This window comes from Puma concolor, chromosome A2 (assembly GCF_028749965.1).
Source record: "Puma concolor isolate L17-30 chromosome A2, mPumCon1.1.hap2, whole genome shotgun sequence".
NCBI classification, from domain to species: Eukaryota; Metazoa; Chordata; class Mammalia; order Carnivora; family Felidae; genus Puma; species Puma concolor.
Genome location: NC_141668.1, coordinates 156,208,000 through 156,226,510, shown reverse-complemented (window position 1 = coordinate 156,226,510; position 18,511 = coordinate 156,208,000). Strand labels below are relative to the sequence as shown.

The 18,511-nt window shown below is 53.8% G+C and overlaps 1 protein-coding gene across 1 annotated transcript in view; it reads right to left on the bottom strand.

Annotated features, from left to right (window-relative positions):
- SLC6A20 (solute carrier family 6 member 20) overlaps positions 1-16,306 on the bottom strand; it is a 39,541-nt gene extending 23,235 nt beyond the window's left edge. Inside the window, exons 1-2 of the mRNA XM_086698438.1 lie at positions 16,079-16,306; positions 338-478 (exon numbers count right to left, since the gene is read on the bottom strand). Coding sequence (XP_086554564.1) covers positions 338-478; positions 16,079-16,199 — 262 coding nt within the window. The 5' untranslated portion in view covers positions 16,200-16,306. The remainder of the gene's footprint in view (positions 1-337; positions 479-16,078) is intronic.
- Between the last annotated feature and the right edge of the window lie 2,205 nt (positions 16,307-18,511).

Below are 18,511 nucleotides of genomic sequence, written 5' to 3'. Positions count from 1 at the left end.
CATTAGCAAGGAGCAGTTAGAGCTCCCAGAGCGGTAGCTGCTGGGAGACTGAGTTGCAGCTCCTTGGCTGGGCAGCTATTTCCTTTTACAGAAGAGCCAGCTGAGGCTCACGGAAGAGAAGCAGTGTGGTATCGGCCCCCCAGAGGGTGTGCCTCCCCCCACTTCTTCATCGACCTGCGGGTAAGGGATCCAGCCCCCGTCGGCCGACATCCCGCGGCACCCCCTCCGGGGCTCTCTCTTGGGCCTTGCGCTCGCCCCTTGCTCCGGCTGCCCTGCCAGCCAACGGGCTCCCACCCACACCCCCTGCTGTCCAGGATCCAGGAGAGTGCCCACTTACCAACACCACCAAGGTAGGGGCTGATGGTCCTCCAGGCACCGATGCTGCCCTGCCGCATGCGCTGGCCCACTGCCAGCTCCAGGTACAGGAGGGGCATGCCCTCTACAACAAGCATGATGATGTAGGGCACCAGGAAACTACCTGCGGGTGTCCAGAGCCAACACCAGGTCATCACCGATGAGTTTAACTCCGGAGCCCACCTGACCTCCATGCACCTCCACCCTCCCTCCCTTCCTTCCGTCTTTCCACTTGTCCATTCATCTTTCTACCTTTCCACCCACTCATCCTCCCACATCTCCACTCATCCTCCATCCTTCTGCCCTCACTCTCTCCCACCTTTTCCACAGCCCACTGTTCTTTCATTCCCCTCGCTCGTACATCACCTATCCATTTTCTTCTATTCATCCATCCACCCATCCAAGCATCCATCCATTCAGCCACCCATCCAAGCATCCATCCATCCACCCACCCATCCACCCACCATCCAACCATCCATCCATCCAGCCACCCATCCATCCAGCCAACCAACCATCCATCCATCCACCCACCCACGCACCCATTCAACCACCCACCCACCATCCAACCATCCATCCATCCACCCAGCCACTCATCCATCCAACCAACCATCCACCCATCCATCATCCACCCAGCCACCCATCCATCCAACCATCCATCCATCCAGCCACCCAGCCACCCATCCATCCAGCCACCCATCCATCCAACCATCCATCCATCCATCCACCCACCCATTCAACCATCCACCCATCCAAGCATCCATCCACCCACCTATACATCCACCCATTCACCCATCCATCCACCCACCCATCCATTCATTCACCCACCCACCCACCCAAGCATCCATCCATCCACCCACCCATCCATTCATTCACCCACCCACCCACCCAAGCATCCATCCATCCACCCACCCATCCATCTATCCACCTACCCATGCACCCATTCAACTACCCACCCACCATCCAACCATCCATCCAGCTATCCAAGTATCCATCCACCCATCCACTTACCCACCCATCTATCTACCCATTTACCCACCCACCCACCCACCCACCCATCCATCCACCCATTCACCCATCCATCCAACCAACCATCCATCCATCCATCTACCCACCCACCCATCCATCCATCCACCCATCCAAGCATCCATCCACCACCCAACCATCCATCCACCCACCCACCCATTCAACCATCCACCCACCATCCAACCATCCATCCATCCATTCACCATCCAACCATCCATCCATCTACCCACCCATCCACCCATCCGTCCGTCCATCCATCCTTCTATCCTTTCTATCTTTCTCTTTCTCCATCCAGCTGTTCATCCATCTATCTGTGATAACATGCAGACTTGTCAGTTAAAAACTTTAAATACTTCCATCCTGGGTGGTAAACTGCCATTGTCCCAAGCCCCTTGAGTGCCTCCCTCAGTGCCTCAGCTGCCCCAGCCCCTCTGCCAGAAACCCTATTCCATCTTCTGTGGTAGTAACCAATGGCAGAGGCAGGGGCTTGGTGTCTGTGTATGGGGAGACAAGCGGTCCTCAACAGACAGAGCCTAGGCCACCATCTCCTTTTACAGAGCACCTCCACTGTATGTGTATCTGTTTTATACAGTGGCCCTCAGCTTAACATTTTGTTTTAATAAAGAGTACTATGGCTAATGCAAATTTAAAACCCACCGGTTCCTCGGGGCTGTCTGCAGATAAGAGCCTGTGGTGATAGTATGGAGCCAGGGGGTGTGGATGGACTATGGAAGCCCTCCCCACTGCTGGCACCTGGACAGAGGCAGGCAGCCTGCTGGGGGCTCCCCACACCCCTGCCCTGCACAGCCCTGCCCAAAGCTTCTCCTGTGAGCCCCGCCCCTCCTTCCCTGAAGTCCTGCTCATCCCTCCCCCCGGCTCCCAGCAACTTGGCAGAGAACCTGGGAAAAGGTGCCAGAGGAGAAGAGGGCAGGACTCCTGATTGAAATAAAACCCTGACATTACAGCTGCAGGGATTAAGGGCAGGTTACAGAAGGAACTGGTTCCAAAAGCGTGCAGGTAAAGAATGAAATACGTATGCTTCCGTGAACATCGAATATTTCCGAAAATGCCTCCGTCGTGCTTACGTGTTGCCCCAGAGCCCGCTTTCCCCCCCCGACCACAACACGACCATTTGTGTCACCCTCGTGCAGCTGTGCGTCATCCCACTTGGCAAACACACCCAGATTCATTTCATTGGTCCTCGGACACTGGGCTGTAGCTAGGTCCCTGCTATCATGTAAAAAAAAATTTGTTTTAAATGTTTTTATTTATTTTTGAAGGAGAGAGAGACAGAGCATGAGCGGGGAAAGACCAGAGAGAGAGGGAGACACAGAATCCGAAGCAGGCTCCAGGCTCCGAGCTGTCAGCACAGAGCCCGACGCGGGGCTTGAACTCATGAACCGTGAGATCATGACCTGAGCTGAAATCGGTCGCTTAACCGACTGAGCCACCCAGGTGCCCTGGGTCCCTGCCATCCTCAACAGAGCAGTGGGACCAAGCTTGGTCCACGTGTTCGGTTCTCTCCTCGGGACAGAGATCCCAGAAGGAGAGTGGCTGGCACCAGGGCCACGCAGAGATCAGGCAGAGTCAGCTCCCACCGTGGAGAGAAAGCCACGGCCGTTCGCGTGGGACCACCGGGCCTCACATTCCTGGCCTCGTCCTCCCTGCTCACACGGGGGCCTACGACAAGCGCTACCCTCTCACTTCTGGACTCTGTTCTGATGACTGCCAGGCCCCGCCCCCTACCTGCCCCAGGGAAACGTGTTTGGACGTCTTACCAGGTGCCTCTCAGCAGCAGAGAGTCCAAGAGGCTGGCTGCTCTTGGACTGGAAGGGGGCTGCCACCTACAAACCCAGCAACATCCAAACCCTCAGTGGTTCTAAGAAAAAGCTCATTTTCCCCCAAGGCGTTAAACAGTAACCACGGGAGGCCTGGCAAGGTCTTTGACAGGGCCGGGCTGATGGCCCAGTGCCCACGGGAAGCTGGAAATCCAAGGCCCGCGCCCAGGCGGTAGCATGGGGGCTCTTGAGGCCTGCCCGTCGGTCATTTCCATTATCCGTCCTCCGAGTATCCAAACGCACGATCCCAGCGAATTTGCTCGGCCACTATTTTCTTAACGAGTGATGTCAGAACAACTGAACGCCCACACGCAGAAAAAAACGAATCTCCACCCCTCCCCCAAATCTCAAAATGGATCACAGACCTATGGGCACAGCTCAAAACTATAAAGCTTCTAGAGGATAGCCCAGGAGAACATCCCTGTGACCGTAAGGCGAGGCAAAGATCTCTTGGATACCACGTCGAAAGCACTGTCTGTGAAAGAAAGGTATTGATGAGTTAGATCTCATTTGAAAACTGTGTTCCGTGAAAGGCACGGTTAAGAAAGTGAAAAAGGCAAGCTAAGAGGCTGGGGGGGACTTCTGCAAAACACGTGTCTGGAAAAGACTTGGTGCCTAGAATTTATAAAGGACTCTCAAAACTCAACAATGATGAAAAAGAAAAAAAGAAACCCGTTCCAAAAAGGTACAAAAAAATACACGCATGGCAAATTAGCCCACGAAAAGATGCTCAACACCAGCTTGTGTTCTGAAAACGAGCAAATGTCAACCAAATGAGACGCCACCACGTACCTCTTGGGATGAAACGGCTAAAGTAAGAAAGGCTGAAAGCACAAAGTGCTGGCGAGGCCCCGGGGCGAACCCACCCGCGCGTCGCTAGTGGAATGCAAAATGGTGTAGACACTCTGGGAAGCGGTTTGGCAGTTTCTTGTGAGGCTAAGCACTCACTCACCGACCCTACAGCTCAGCAAGTTGACTCCAGCGTGTTTATTCTAGAAAAATGACAACGTACGCTCACACAAAAACCTGTATGTGAATGTTTACAGCAGCTCCCTTCAGAGTCGTCGGAAACCGGAAACAACTTAATTGGCATCCAGCGGGCCAGCGGATAAGTAAATTCTGGGACATCCACACGATGAAATACTACTCAGCCAGTACAAAGGAACAGACTACTAATTCCCGCAACAACATCGGAGACTCTGAGAAGCATGATGCCGAGTTAAAGATGCCAGATTCAAAAGGCTACAGACTGGGGCACCTGGGTGGCTCAGTCGCTTAAGCGGCCAACTTCGGCTCGGTTCATGATCTCGCGGTCCGTGAGTTCGAGCCCCGCGTCGGGCTCTGTGCTGACAGCTCAGAGCCTGGAGCCTGTTTTGGATTCTGTGTCTCCCTCTCTCTGACCCTCCCCCGTTCATGCTCTGTCTCTGTCTCAAAAATAAATAAATGTTAAAAAAAGAAAAAAAGGCTACAGGCTGTACGACTCCATTTATGTGACATTCTGGAAAAGGCAAGCCTGGGGGGACAGAAAACAGACCTGTGGCCGCGGGCCGTTGGGAATGGGAGGGCTGACAGTAAGGGGTGTTACTTGGTGGTGGGAATACAACCAGACATTCATCAAAATTCATAAAACTACACCAACAAAAGTATTTTTCCGCACGTAAATATATCTCGCTAAGAGAAAAATCAGTTTTGTGATCAGTTGGAAAACGAGCCCACTAACCAACCCTCTTCCCACTGGAGTGCTCCCCATGCTCCTTTGATGTAAGACCTCTGAGGGGCACCTGGGTGGCTCAGTGGGTTAAGCATCCGACTCTTGATCTCAGGGTTGTGAGTTCAAGCCCTGTGTTGGGCTCTGCACTGGGTGTGAAGCTTACTACATTAAATTAAATTAAATTAAATTAAATTAAATTAAATTAAATTAAATTTTATAAAATACAACCTCTGACACTGCCTTAGCATGAGGAGACCCTATTATCAGGGAGAGGCAAAGGCCTTCACTCCCATGTGTCTGGATGGGGCACGTTGTGAGAGATTCAATATGGCCGCACATTCCCTGAAGCTGCTCCTGTGAACGGATTCCTGTCTCCCCCGCCCGTGAATCTGGGCTGCTCTTGGGACCAGCTCTGTCCAACAGGATGTGGGGGAAAGGACGCCATGATGGTTCCAGAGCCTGGGCCTCAGGACGCCCTACAGCCTCACCACCACCTCTTGGGAGTGCGTGCCCTGAGGCTGACACATTTGGAAGCCGGTCCAGGGGACCCGGGGATGAAAAGCCCCACTGGAGGAGAACCGAGGGCCCATCCAACTCAGCACCAAGCGCGCGCGTGTGAGGGCTTTCCAGCCGCCAGTGGATGCCACCATGAGAGCCAGGCCCGATGAAGCCGGCAGAGAACTTCCCAGGCACCCACGGAACTGTGAGAAAGAATTCACTGTTTCAGCCACTACTCCCCCCCACCCCTATTGCAATTTGACCAACGACCCCACCCCTGCCCTCCCTCCGGTCTCACCATCACGCATGGCATCTAAGGTCACATCTCGTCTGTCAGCTTCGACAGGACGGCCTCCCAGGCTCTCTTTGTCTCTCATGACCTTGACCTGTTGGACGGTACTAGCCAGTTATTCTGTGGAACATCCTTCACTTTGGGTTTTGGCAGGAACCCTGAAGCGATCTGGGTCTTCGTCCAGAGGCACGTGATGCTGCTTCGCCCCATTCCCGGCCAGGTTAACTTTGCTCACTTGGCCAAGGTGGGGTCTGCCAGGTATCTCTGGGGAAAGTTCCTGTGTGCCCCTTAGAAACGATTCCGTGTCTTGCCGGGAGATATTCTGAGATGAGGTAACCATCCTATTGCCCACCAGACCTGTGCCCTCTAGATTTCGCTGGAATCTTGCCGGGAACAACAGTCCCACGTTGTTGGTTGCCGCTCGGCGACTTTCTAATCCCATCCTTCCTTCTAAGTCCTTAAGTTCTAGGGTGGCCTGTTGAGCCGAGATGGGTCACGACAAGCGGGTGGCCCGGCCCCGTGTGCGTCCGCATTACTCTGGGTGAGGTGGATGTTTAGTTACTGAGGACACTTATATTCCGAGGATATAAAGACAGTTCTGAGCCTGGAGAACTCTCACTCGCGGCCAACTCCCCAGCACCCGCCATGATGTCTCGGCCGCAGTCCTCTCGGTGGTTTTCTCGCGTCTGCTCTACAGCTGCCCGCGACAGCTTATTGTCAGAGAAGCCCCCTGCCCTCCCACTTGGGCAAACCGTCTTTGGCTTCTCCTCACACCTAGAATAACACCCGCACTCCCGCCCCTGGCCTCTGTGGCACAGGGCTGGTGGCCTCCCTCACGGCGCTGCAGCCACGGGGCCCTTCCTGTGCGGCCGGCCTCTGCATGCTCGCCCTGGCTGTTCCCTCAGCCTGGACCGCTTTCTCCCTTCTCTCATTTCTCTGCCGAACCTGCCTTCCTCAGAGGGGCCTTCTCGGTCTGCCTCAGTGACAACAGTCCCCACGCCAGAGTGAGCCTTCAACCCCTCACCCCGCTGGACCTTCCTTCTGAGCAGTTACCCACGTGAAATTCTGCTGTGACTTTGACTAGTTGGTGTCTGTCTCCCCTTAGCACGGATGTTCTTGCTCCCTGGTCTGTGCAGAACAGAGCAAGCGGCGCTGGGCAGAGAGCAGAGCCCCGGGAATATTTGTTGGAGGCAGGACAGAATCCTTCAGGCCTCACCAGACCTTCCATGCACATCACTTCCTCCAGAAACCTTTGCAGGTCACCCAAAGGTAAGTGGGGTGCCCTCCTCACAGTCCCTGCTCACTGTCTACTGCTGTCACCACCCCTACTTCCCTAAATAGCTTCCAAGTACAGAGACGGGGTCTGCCTGGCTCACAGTTGAATCTCCAGCCCCTAATAGGGCCAGATATGGAGCAGGTGGTCAGTAAGTGTTTGCTGAGTGACTGCTTGATGGTAAGTGGCTCTCTGATGGTGGTTCTACTTGGGTGGGCAATATGGGAAGCTATTACCAGAGAGAGTTGACAGGCCTGGTACAGTTCATCACGTTGCTAAAATTTCATCCAAGATTCCTCTGAACTCTCGCTTTATTTTGTGGCTGTATTAATATAGACCTTGGGCAAGTCTATATTGGCCTGCACCTCCCTCAGAAAGGCTGAGCCTTCAGAAGGAAGCCTTTGCACCTACGATAATACACCGTAGATCAAGATACAAGGGCCACTCTAAGGCATCAGAGCAATTGTCTTCCTCTGAAATTGATTTGCCATGAGAAACAGAAGAAATGTGTTAGCAAATTTCTAGTACCTTCTCTTAGGAGAGCCAAGAGGACCCCGTGTTTATGGAACAGCATTGGACGATGATGAAGGATAATCTAAGAAGAAGAAGAAATGTCTGAAGATGAAAAACATACGGCAGGTGAATTTAAAGCCAATGGAGGCAATAAGCAAAAACAAACAAAAAACAAGCAAAAACAAAACAAAAAAACCCAACAAACAACAACAACAAAAAACCCCACAACCTTTAGAAATTACCCTGTAGCTCAAGGAGAAAGGAGAAAGTGGAAAGGACAGGCGATGAGGCACGGATGGCAAGCCCAAGCACTTCCTGTGTCTCTAGGGAGAACCACGCAGGACAGAAGGCTGCCAAGGCAGCATCCGGAACAGTAACAAATTCTACCAGACGCTTCCCTGGCTGCGTTCCTGAAAGGCCCCACTAGTCCCAGGTTAAAAAAAAAAAAAAAAAATTAAGTTTTGTGAGCTCTCGTGTCCTATGCACCAGGGGGCAAAAACGGTGGGCTGTCTGGAGGTCCGGAGACACAGGTCTGAGTGTTCCAGCCTGGAAGATTCGCCCCACGGAACACGACGGTCGTTCAGCCCCACCTGCAGCTGAGAAGTTAGACCTGACAGAGTGGCCAACTGCGGGAAGTTTATGCCCATCTCCCAGAATCCGAGGGAAAATCGGGCAGGGGGAGGAGAGAGGCACCCTGAGAGGAGAAGGGCACCCCGGGGGACAGAGCAGCCCTTTCTAGCAGGGTGGACGCCTGTCCCTCTCGCCAGGGAAGCCCACCCCCCTGAGGTGGGGGTTTCACCGCGTCGGGCAGCCCCAGCGGCCATTCACAAGGACAAGTTGGCTGATATCTACAAAAAGTACTTACTTCCCAGAAAGGCCTCTGGTGCACCCTCCGGGGGGTCAAGAGCAGGCTCAAGACATTTGTAACCAGCAGAGGACATGGGGGAGGGTCTCTAGCTGGCCCTCTCCCCCTTCGTGCTAGGAGCCATACGGTCCTGAGGCACCACTGATGCAAATGTATTTCCCACCTAGACATACAGCTTGCAAGTTGTGCGAGATGAAGTTCCACACTGCAGAATGGGTACATAAGCTGTTCCGTATGTCCACGGACCCGCACGGAGCCGTTTTAAGTTCATAGCTTCAAAGAGTATCGAACGGTTTTGGAAATGATGGTCAGAGGTGAAGTAAGAAATAGCAAGACACTAAATTACATACAAAACATGCTCTTAATTTTTTTTAAGAAAAAAAAGTGTAACGGCATGACCTTGGGTACTGGAATTGGGGACGGTTTTGTATTTTCTTTCTTTGTATATTTCTCTAATTTTCCAAATGTTCTACCATGAACACGTATCACATTTGGGACCCCCCCCCCAACACACACACACGCGCGCGTATGTCCTTCTAGAACACGTTGCTGCTTATTTTTCTAATTATCACAGCCAGCGCCGGATCTGTTTGCTGCTCCCAAGAGGCTCACGACAAAGAGAAAATCCTCTCTCTGTATGACATTTATGTCCGCGAATCTCGCTCTGGCCTTTGAGACCAACAAAGACCCAAACAATCAGATGCAGCCACTTTCAGGGGAAGGTTTGCTCGGACGCATGCTCTCTTCCTACTTACACACCTTGGTCTCTACCAAACCACACGAGGACTTTTTAACCTGATTTTTTTTTTTTTTTCTTTTTAAAAAAATTTTTTTTTTTCAACGTTTATTTATTTTTGGGACAGAGAGAGACAGAGCATGAACGGGGGAGGGGCAGAGAGAGAGGGAGACACAGAATCGGAAACAGGCTCCAGGCTCTGAGCCATCAGCCCAGAGCCCGACGCGGGGCTCGAACTCACGGACCGCGAGATCGTGACCTGGTTGAAGTCGGACGCTTAACCGACTGCGCCACCCAGGAGCCCCTTTTTTTTTTTTTTTTTTTTTTCTTCTTGGGGCGTGTACGTGTTCAGTTTAAGGGGCACGGATCACACATCCCCAGGGGAGGCTGAAGCTGCTGGCGTGGGGACCACACTTTGAGGAGCGCTGTCCTATCCTCTGCGCCCCTCCACCCCAAGGCCTTCTCCTCCTCCTCATTGACCCCTTCCATCTTGGCTTTCCCCCAAAAGTTTGTTATTTGGAGTCGACACCAGTCAACTTTTGGGAAACGGAGAAGGAAGACACAAGTAAGACAAATGAAAAGTACCCACCCCCCGCCCCCGCCCTTACCCTGCCTGACGCCTTGGTCTAAAACTTGCTCATCTGCCGCCATTCCTCCCTGCCCACCCCCTGTGCCAGCATGGCCCCGGCCCCTGGCCCCGTCTCTGTAAACTATGGCTCTGAGGGTACCGCTCCCCACCTGAGATCCTGGTTCTGCTCCCCAAGGGAAGTTCTAACTTCCCAGCGAAGCTATTGAGGGTTCTTTGGTTTGGGTTCATGCTGGAACCTTCCTCGCCTTCCTCCTCTCCCCTCCCGCCTTTGCCCCGGTGCCCACCCCATACGTCCGGGCCACGTAGAGTTTCCAGCCATTCCCCTAGGATGCATACCCTTCTGTGTCTTTGGCACACGGGGGTTTCCTCTGCCTGGAAGGTTTTCGTCCCTAAATCTACCTGATGGGCTCGGACTCCTCTGTCAAGGCCTAGATGAAATGCCACCACGGCCGGGAGCCTTCCTGGGTTCTCTTGGGCAGTGAGTCCTTCCTCGAGTCATTTCAGTGAAGCCTCCCAAAGAACCGTCCGCGGAAGCTCTTGCTGCCCCCCCCCCGTGTGGAAGGGCCATTTCCGTGGTGCCGCCCCCTTAAGGGCGATGACCACCTTTGTCCCTGGCTTGCAGCAGATACTCAATACTTGTTGAAGGACTGAAATTAATTCCTAGGACGTTTATATCGCTGAGCGTGTACTTCTCTATTCTCCTTCCTGTTTGGAACAGGATAGACGACGGCGGTTCTCATCCCCGTGCACAGTAGGATCCCCTGGGGAGCTTTAAAACTAATGTTCAGGCCACACATGAGACCGGCTCAATCAGGATCTGGGGAGGGACAGACGTCGGCGTGTTTCACAGCTCCCAGGTGATGCTAACGTGTAGACGGGCTTGAGGCTTCTCCACGGGCAGGTGGACACTGTATCTTGGCTGTTCCTCCCCACCGTGGGGGACAGGGGTGAGCCGTGTCTGAGCCCACGTTGCTGTGCACGGTAAGACATGGCTTTAGAGTCCCCTTTTAACTGAGGGAGGAGGAGGTCTCCTGGAGAGGATGAGGAGTACAGGGTATGCCCAGCAGAGGGAGGGCAGCAGACATTTGGGGGGAGGGCAGAGGCGCAGAGGGGGTTGGCCTGACAGCCACCTATGGCCCCTAGGGCTTCCCCTGGGGACACTGCAGACAGCAGGTGTTGGGCCAGGCCCCCTCTGTGGTTGAGCATCACAGCAGACCGTGCGGGAAAGTAAAGTGCCCTGAGTCACGGCGAGTCCGGGCCTGGGACTCCCATATACCGCAGTCACTCCTGGCCTGCTCGGATCAGAAGATGAGACCCCGACGTGCGGGGCCTAGAGAGAGCCCTGGCTCGGATGCAGGAGTGGCCTGAGCCCCAGCTACACCTCCAGGAGCCCCCTTTTCTTCTCTGGACTTGTCCCCCACCTCTAAGTGGGGGTGACAGCACCGACCGCCGGAAACGCTTCGCACGCTGCTGTCTCCCGGGGCACCGAGTCCCGAAACCCCAGCCCGGGCACCAGCTCACTGACCACACTGCCTCATGGCCGGAACCCAGCCTCGGGAGCCGACCTTGGAACCTTCATGTGTTCGACAGACGACAAAGCCCTGAAACTCAGCTTCCCGCCCCACGCGGGCACCCACATGCGCGCACATACGTGTGGCTCGGTCCCAGACCGGGCGCTGGCCTGGAGGGCTGCGGCTGCAGGGGCACGCGGGGCCGCTGGGGCCAGCTCACGCACGAGAGCCAGCTGCCCACATCTCTGCCACCGCCACCGGCTGGGACCTTACGTGGGGACATCACAGTGTGAAATCGGCCCTGGAGGGAGCGTTTGCACTGCGATTATCATCAAATGCTACACTTGAGGTCTTATTTCCTCCCCTCCCCTCCCCCCCCCCACCCCGTCCCCGGCAGCTGATCAACATTTCCCAGCACCCCACTACCTGGCTCCCAGCAGCTGGTGGCCCTGGGGGGCACAGGAGCAACCCTGACCTTCGTCCAAGTTGTGCTCCGTGGCCCCGCAGCATCCGTACCCCTTAGGCGCTGGTTAGAAAGGCAGATCCCGTCCCTGCCTCACCGCAGGTCTGAGTCAGGGTCTCAGGGGGCAGGGGCCACAGACCTGCAGTTTATGGGGCTCCCCAGGGAGGCTACAGTTGAAGACACACAGCTCTAAGGACCAGAGAGGAGGGAAGGGAGGTGCAGGGGGGGCTTCGGGGGGACGTGGGACATCCAGTCTGGGTGTCATCCAACCACAACACAGGCAGGTGTCCTCCGATTTCTTCCTCTTCACGGTTCAAATATAATAGAAGACTTAGGGGAAAAACGTCCACGTTGCCACCAGCCACACCACTGTTCTCAGGCGTCCCCGTTTCTTCCGCGACTCGAGCGCCTTTACGTACAAATCAGGCGCTGGGGTATCTAGTTTCCCCACGGGTGTGCGCAGCGCGTTCATGTCCCGGCTCCGTTCTGGAACCACATGGTCTTCCACCCTGACACGGTCGCCGAGGCCAGGGGACTCGCTCAAGGTGGGGTTTTGTGCTGTCTTTTACGTCTGCCAAGCGCCGGGGCGCTGAACGGCGGGGGTTGGTACCCGGAATGTAATCTTCCGGATTAACATTCCTCGTGCTGGGCCTGGCTCGGAAGGGCAGGACGGGAACAAGCCTCCGGGTCACAGGCACAGCCCCGTGGAAGGGCGCACGGACCCCTAATCCGTTTTATTCTGGGAAGTATTTCGGCACAGCCTGGCTCTGTAGTTTATAAACAAGCTCTTTGTTGGCGGGAGGTGGTGGGTCATTTAGAAGGTTAGACGCTCCTCTGGAGCCTCTCATGAGGTGCTTGGCTTCCCTTTTAGCTTTAGGGAAGACAGTGGGTCTGCAAACGGCCTGGATTTGGGGCCACACATGTCACCTATCAGCAGGTGACACTGTCGGGCAGGGCAAGGCTTGGGGAAAACCACCGGCAACCCCACCTCGCGTCTCCTGCGCTTTTCCTAACAGAGCTTGCTCATCCGTCCAACAAATACTCACCAGCGCCTCTTCTGACCCGGCTGCTTCACAGCGTGGGGCTGGGGGGAGACCGGGAAAGGGGGCTCCAGGCTAACGGCGGCTTCCCATGGGGAGGAAATAACCTCGTGCAAAGTGTAGAGGCAGGGAATACCCATTTTCTGGACAGAGAAGTGGTCCAGAATAGTTGGCGGGACTAGAAGATGAACGGATAGCTGACGATGGGGTGGAAATAGGGGCCGGTGTCGGGTGATGAAGTCCTAACTGTGCCTTGATAAGCTGTTTCGTCTTTTATTCTGTAGACACTTATGCTTAAGGGGGTGCCACCGGCCCAGCCTGTACCTGCCCACCTCGGACGCCTCCAGCCGGCCACCCACCCGTCCTCTCCTCCGTGCCCGCCCATCCATCAGCCAGCATTTATCCATCCACCCATCCAGCCCAAGTATACACTATGTACCACACCCAGGATTTCTTCTTCCCTTTTTTTTTTTTTAATTTATTCATTTATTTTGAAAGAAAGAGAGAGCGAGCGAGAGAGGGGCAGAGAGGGAGAGGGACACGCAGAGAATCCCAAGTAGGCTCTGCTCTGCACTGTCAGCACAGAGCCCGACACGGGGCTCGAACCCATGAACCGTGAGATCATGACCTGAGCCGAAATCAAGAGTCAGAGGCTCAACCGACTGAGCCACCCAGGCGCCCCCAGGGTTTCTTCTTCTCTCCTTTTCTGGGTCCTGGAGGGCTTGAGGTGTCCCCAGCAACTCCCTCCATATATTCTGTTCCAGAACTACTCCAGCCTACCTGTGTCACCTGCAGACGATTCAGGGGACGGTGTTGTTATTAACAAGGAATTAAACAGTCATGTGACAGCAAGGCTCACCTGGACCGATGGCTGGAAAACACGCAGCCAGGCAAGAGGTATCATGGCTGGGTGTGCCGAGCACAGCAGGACGAGGAAACCTCATGCTGACAATTCTTTGAAAAGTCAGTTATGAAGCTGTTACAACATATGGCAACACAGGCCCTTCGAAGAATTATAATGTATTTATGTCCTTCAAATGAATAAAGGAATCAGAGAAGGGCACCTGGGTGGCTCAGTCATTTGAGCGGCCGACTTCGGCTCAGGTCACGATCTCGCGGTCTGTGAGTTCGAGCCCCGCGTCGGGCTCTGTGCTGACGGCTCAGAGCCTGGAGCCTGCTTCGGATTCTGTGTCTCCCTCTCTCTCTGACCCTCCCCTGTTCACACTCTGTCTCCCCCTCTCTCTCAAAAATAATAAGGAAATGTTAAAAATGTTTTAAAAATTGTTTTAATTAAAAATAAATAAATAAGTAAACATTAAAAAAATTTTAAAAAAGGAATCAGAGAGTTAAGATTCGCTATGTAAAAAAAAAAAAAAAACCAAACAACTCCATGGATTGACTTTTTGTCAAGTTTTGGGTTTTTGTTTTGTTTTGTTTTTGAGCTGGTGGGGAAAGGGGAGGGGGTGCAGTGTTTTATGTCTTTTGGTCCTTCTTACACGGGTTACATTTTGTGAATCCTTTGGTCTAACATCTCTTATTGTCCTTCATGGTGAAAAACATTTCCGATTATAGAAGGCATCACACACACACACACACACACACACTCACATGCACACACACAGTACAAAGCAGAGAAAAATCACTCTGAGATAGCTATTATTAATATTTTGGAGTGTTTTTTTCCTCCTCTCTTTTCTTGGCATATTTTTTTTTTGTTTGTTTTTTTTTAAATTTTTTTTCAACGTTTATTTATTTTTGGGACAGAGAGAGACAGAGCATGAACGGGGGAGGGGCAGAGAGAGGGAGACACAGAATCGGAAACAGGCTCCAGGTTCTGAGCCATCAGCCCAGAGCCCGACGCGGGGCTCGAACTCACAGACCGCGAGATCGTGACCTGGCTGAAGTCGGACGCTTAACCGACTGCGCCACCCAGGCGCCCCTCTTGGCATATTTTTAAACATAATTGAGATCATCCCTTTTACACGGTTTTGATTCTGACTTCCCCTCCCTCCACTGAATATGACGGGAGAAAACGTACACGCAAGTTCTGAAAACTCCTTCTTAGTGGCTGCAAAGAACACCATTACATGGATGTTCCATAATTTACTGAAGCAACCCCTTTAGTTGACAGCTCAGGAAGTTTCTTTTCTTCTTCTTCTTCTTTTTTTAAGTTTATTTATTTTTGAGTGAGAGAGAGAGAGAGAGAGAGAGAGAGAGAATCCCAAGCAGGCTCTGAGCTGTCAGCACAGAGCCCGACGCGGGGCTCAAACCCACAAACCGTGAGATCCTGACCTGAGCTGAAGTTGGCCGCTTAACCAACTGAGCCACCCAGGTGCCCCAAGGGCTTAGGAAGTTTCCAACATTTTACTCTTATTAAAAGATGGAGACCAGGGGCACGTGGGTGGCTCAGTCGGTTAAGCAACTGACCTCGGCTCAGGTCACGACCTTGCGATTCATGGGTTTGGGCCCAGCATCGGGCTCTGTGCTGACAGCTCGGAGCCTGGAGCTTGCTTCGGATTCTGTGTCTTCCTCTCTCTCTGCCCCTCCCCCACTTGTGCTCTGTCTCTGTCTCTCTGTCTCTCTCTCTCTCAAAAATAAATAAAATGTAAAAAAAAAAAAAAAAAAAAAAGATCGAGACCATCCTTCCACCCTCGGTCAGAACTCTGATCATTTCCTTCAGGTAGAATTCTAGAAATGGAACCGAGGAGGAAAAACTGTTCAATGCTGAGGCTTGAACCCCTCTTGCCACACTGCCTTCCAAAGCGACAACCGCCTGCACAGAGGCTCTGTGGCATGTCACGAAGGTGTCCCCGGCGCTCTGTAACGTTAAGGGAAAATGAGGTGCGTGTGTTGGTCTAGCTGGTGAGTGTGCACGATGCGTCAGAGGAAGCACTTGTAAAATCAAACCAAACCCGAAACAACAGAACTGCAATGACTTGCCTGTCCTGTCACCTGCGGTTCCAAACCCAAACCAATGCTGTAACAAAAAGATTTAAATAGCTGGCTCAAGACCCTTTGACCCGGAGTTTCAAATCGCGCTGCTGGGAATACGCTTCTGATTTGAAAACTGGTGTCAAGAGTTTCTGTCGAGCAAGCCAATTTCCTGCTCACTGTTCCCAGGTAAAGGGAAGGCTTGCTCAGAAGTCAGACTACTGCCCCAGGGAGAAAACGCTCCCCGGCCCTCCTAGGGCTCTCAGCAAGGGTGTGAGGCGCTGGGCCGCCCCTGGGATGGGATCTGGGGGTTGCAGAGAGCATCTCCCCCCGCCACGAGGGCGGCTCTGGGGGAAGAGCTGGGCAGCGGCGCGCCTCAGTTTACCGGCCGGGAGCACGGGCCCAGCGCCGGCTGGCGCGCACCCCCTCCGGCGCACTCACCTCCGCCGTACATCTGGCACAGGTAGGGGAAGCGCCACACGTTGCCCAGGCCCACGGCGTACGAGATGCAGGCAAAGACGAACTGCAACGGGTTGGCCCACAGCGGCCGCGCCTTCTCCATGGCCGCGGGCTCGGCGCGGAGCTGCTTCGGAGCGCGGCTGCCGCGCGCGTCCCGCCCGCTCGGCCCTGTGGTGGCCCCGCCGCCGCCGCCGCCGCCGCCGCCGCCACAGGCTCGCTCGCTTTTTAATTGCTAATCTCATTAACGCGCGCCCGCCGAGGGGCGAGGCTGGTAAATGGATGACGGCAGGCCCCACCCCGCCTGGGGCCGCCGCGGCCGGGAAGGTGCCCGGGATTGCGCCGCACGGGGGCGGCGCCCGGGGTGTGTTGCTGCGCGGCGGCTCTTGGGAGCCGTCGGGTTCTCCCAGCCCACCTACCCGTCGTTTCCTGGGTGCCTGCCGGGTGCTGGGCTTGGGCTGCGGATGAGGCTGTGAACAACAGACATCCCCGACCCTCCCTCCGGGACCGGGTGTTCGGGCATTCCCCGCAGGGAAAGGCTTACATTCATTGGACAGGATAAAATGTCCCATTTTCAACTACCTTTGAAATTGAAAGGACAATTTCATCTAGTTCATTTTAGTCCATATAAAAGCCTGAGGCACGAAGAAGACAACTAAGGCAAAGAAAAAGGGTGAGCAGTACTGGGGTATAGGCTGGGGTGGTCAGGGAGGGCTTCCCAGAGTAGGAGATGTAACATTGCCCAGAAACTGGGAGGAAGGGAGTGAGGGAGGGAGGCACTTTCCACCCTCCTCCACCGCCCAAAGACACACACTTCTTGGAGGAAGAGCCATCCAGGCGGCCAGGTTTCCCTCCATCTGCAGGCAGGCCCTACTTGCCTACTGTGTGTAGGGTGGGGAGTCCGGCTCTGTGATGCAGGGTGGGGCCAGGAATCCGGTTTTGAACAACCTCTGTGATTCTGATTCATGACACTGGCATTGAGGCCTAAGAGACCAGTCTGGAAAGGTTATTTGGTTCAGGGTGGTCACTAGACGTGTCTAAGCATGGTGCTTTGGAGAAATGCTTCTGTCACTGACTTAGCTGTGTGACCTTGGACAAGTCACTTAACCTCTCTAAACCACTGTTACCTCATTGAAACAATTGAAACAAACCTCTCCCCCTCCCAAGGGCCCATGTGAGAATTAATTGATAGCTTACTCAGTGGCATTATAGTAAGTGCTCGATACAGGGGTCACTGTTATAAGTCCCCAGGGGTCTGGATGAATGAATGCGTAATGCGCTAAATCAGTTCATTAATATTATACTTTGAACAGTGCCTGGTACACAGTGAGCGCTATGAAAATTCTTGATATATAATTAAAATTAAAAAGAGATGAAAGGTGGAGTCGCCAGTGGAAATCTTCCTTGAAGCCAAAATGAAATCATTACTCTGGTGTCCCCAGCACTCCTGCCCGGCCGGTGGCTGACAAAGGGCAGTGTGGTCAGGAAGGTAGGGGCTTCTCGGACGTGCTACCTGTCCTTGAAGTTTCTGTCTCCAAAAGGCAGAGCAGGAAAAGTCCACAGTGCGGCAAGGGGCGGGGGACCATTTTGATTTTAAAAAAAATTTTTTTTTTTCAACGTTTATTTATTTTTGGGACAGAGAGAGACAGAGCATGAACGGGGGAGGGGCAGAGAGAGAGGGAGACACAGAATCGGAAACAGGCTCCAGGCTCTGAGCCATCAGCCCAGAGCCCGACGCGGGGCTCGAACTCATGGACCGCGAGATCGTGACCTGGCTGAAGTCGGACGCTTAACCGACTGCGCCACCCAGGCGCCCCCATTTTGATTTTTAAACTTTGGATTCTGGTGAGTGTTTTTTCTACAACTGGCCTCCTCCCCAGAGGGACCCACCAGCCCAGGCTAGTTTCCGCTGCTTTTGCACGTGAACTACATCACACACGTGGACTCGTGCGGCATGCGCTCTATGGTGCCTGGCTTCCTTGTGGGATTCAGTCCGCGGCAGCGTGTGGTTCTAAGGCTGTTCTTTCTCACGGCTACATAGTATTCTATGCGGTCAACATACCCTAGTCAATGACCGCAGGACGTTTGGGGCTGCTGTGAATAAAGCAGTGAGGAACATTCTAGTACTTGCCCTCGGGCAGGCGAATACACGCAACGCTGGGAACTTCCGGGCCGGACGGCAAGTGTGTGCGCGGCCTTGGCAGGTGTTGCCAAACTCTTTTCTAGAGAGGTGGTACCAGTTTATACTCCCACGAGAGTTTCGGTTGTCCTGGGTGCTCACCAACGTCTGTCATTCTGTTCTCAAAGTGCTACCCGGCTTTGTGGGCGTGTGGTGATAGTTCACCGTGACTTTTAATTGTCACTTCCCGGATACTAATGAGGCTGCATACTTTTCCCTAGGCGAACTGGGTCATCTGG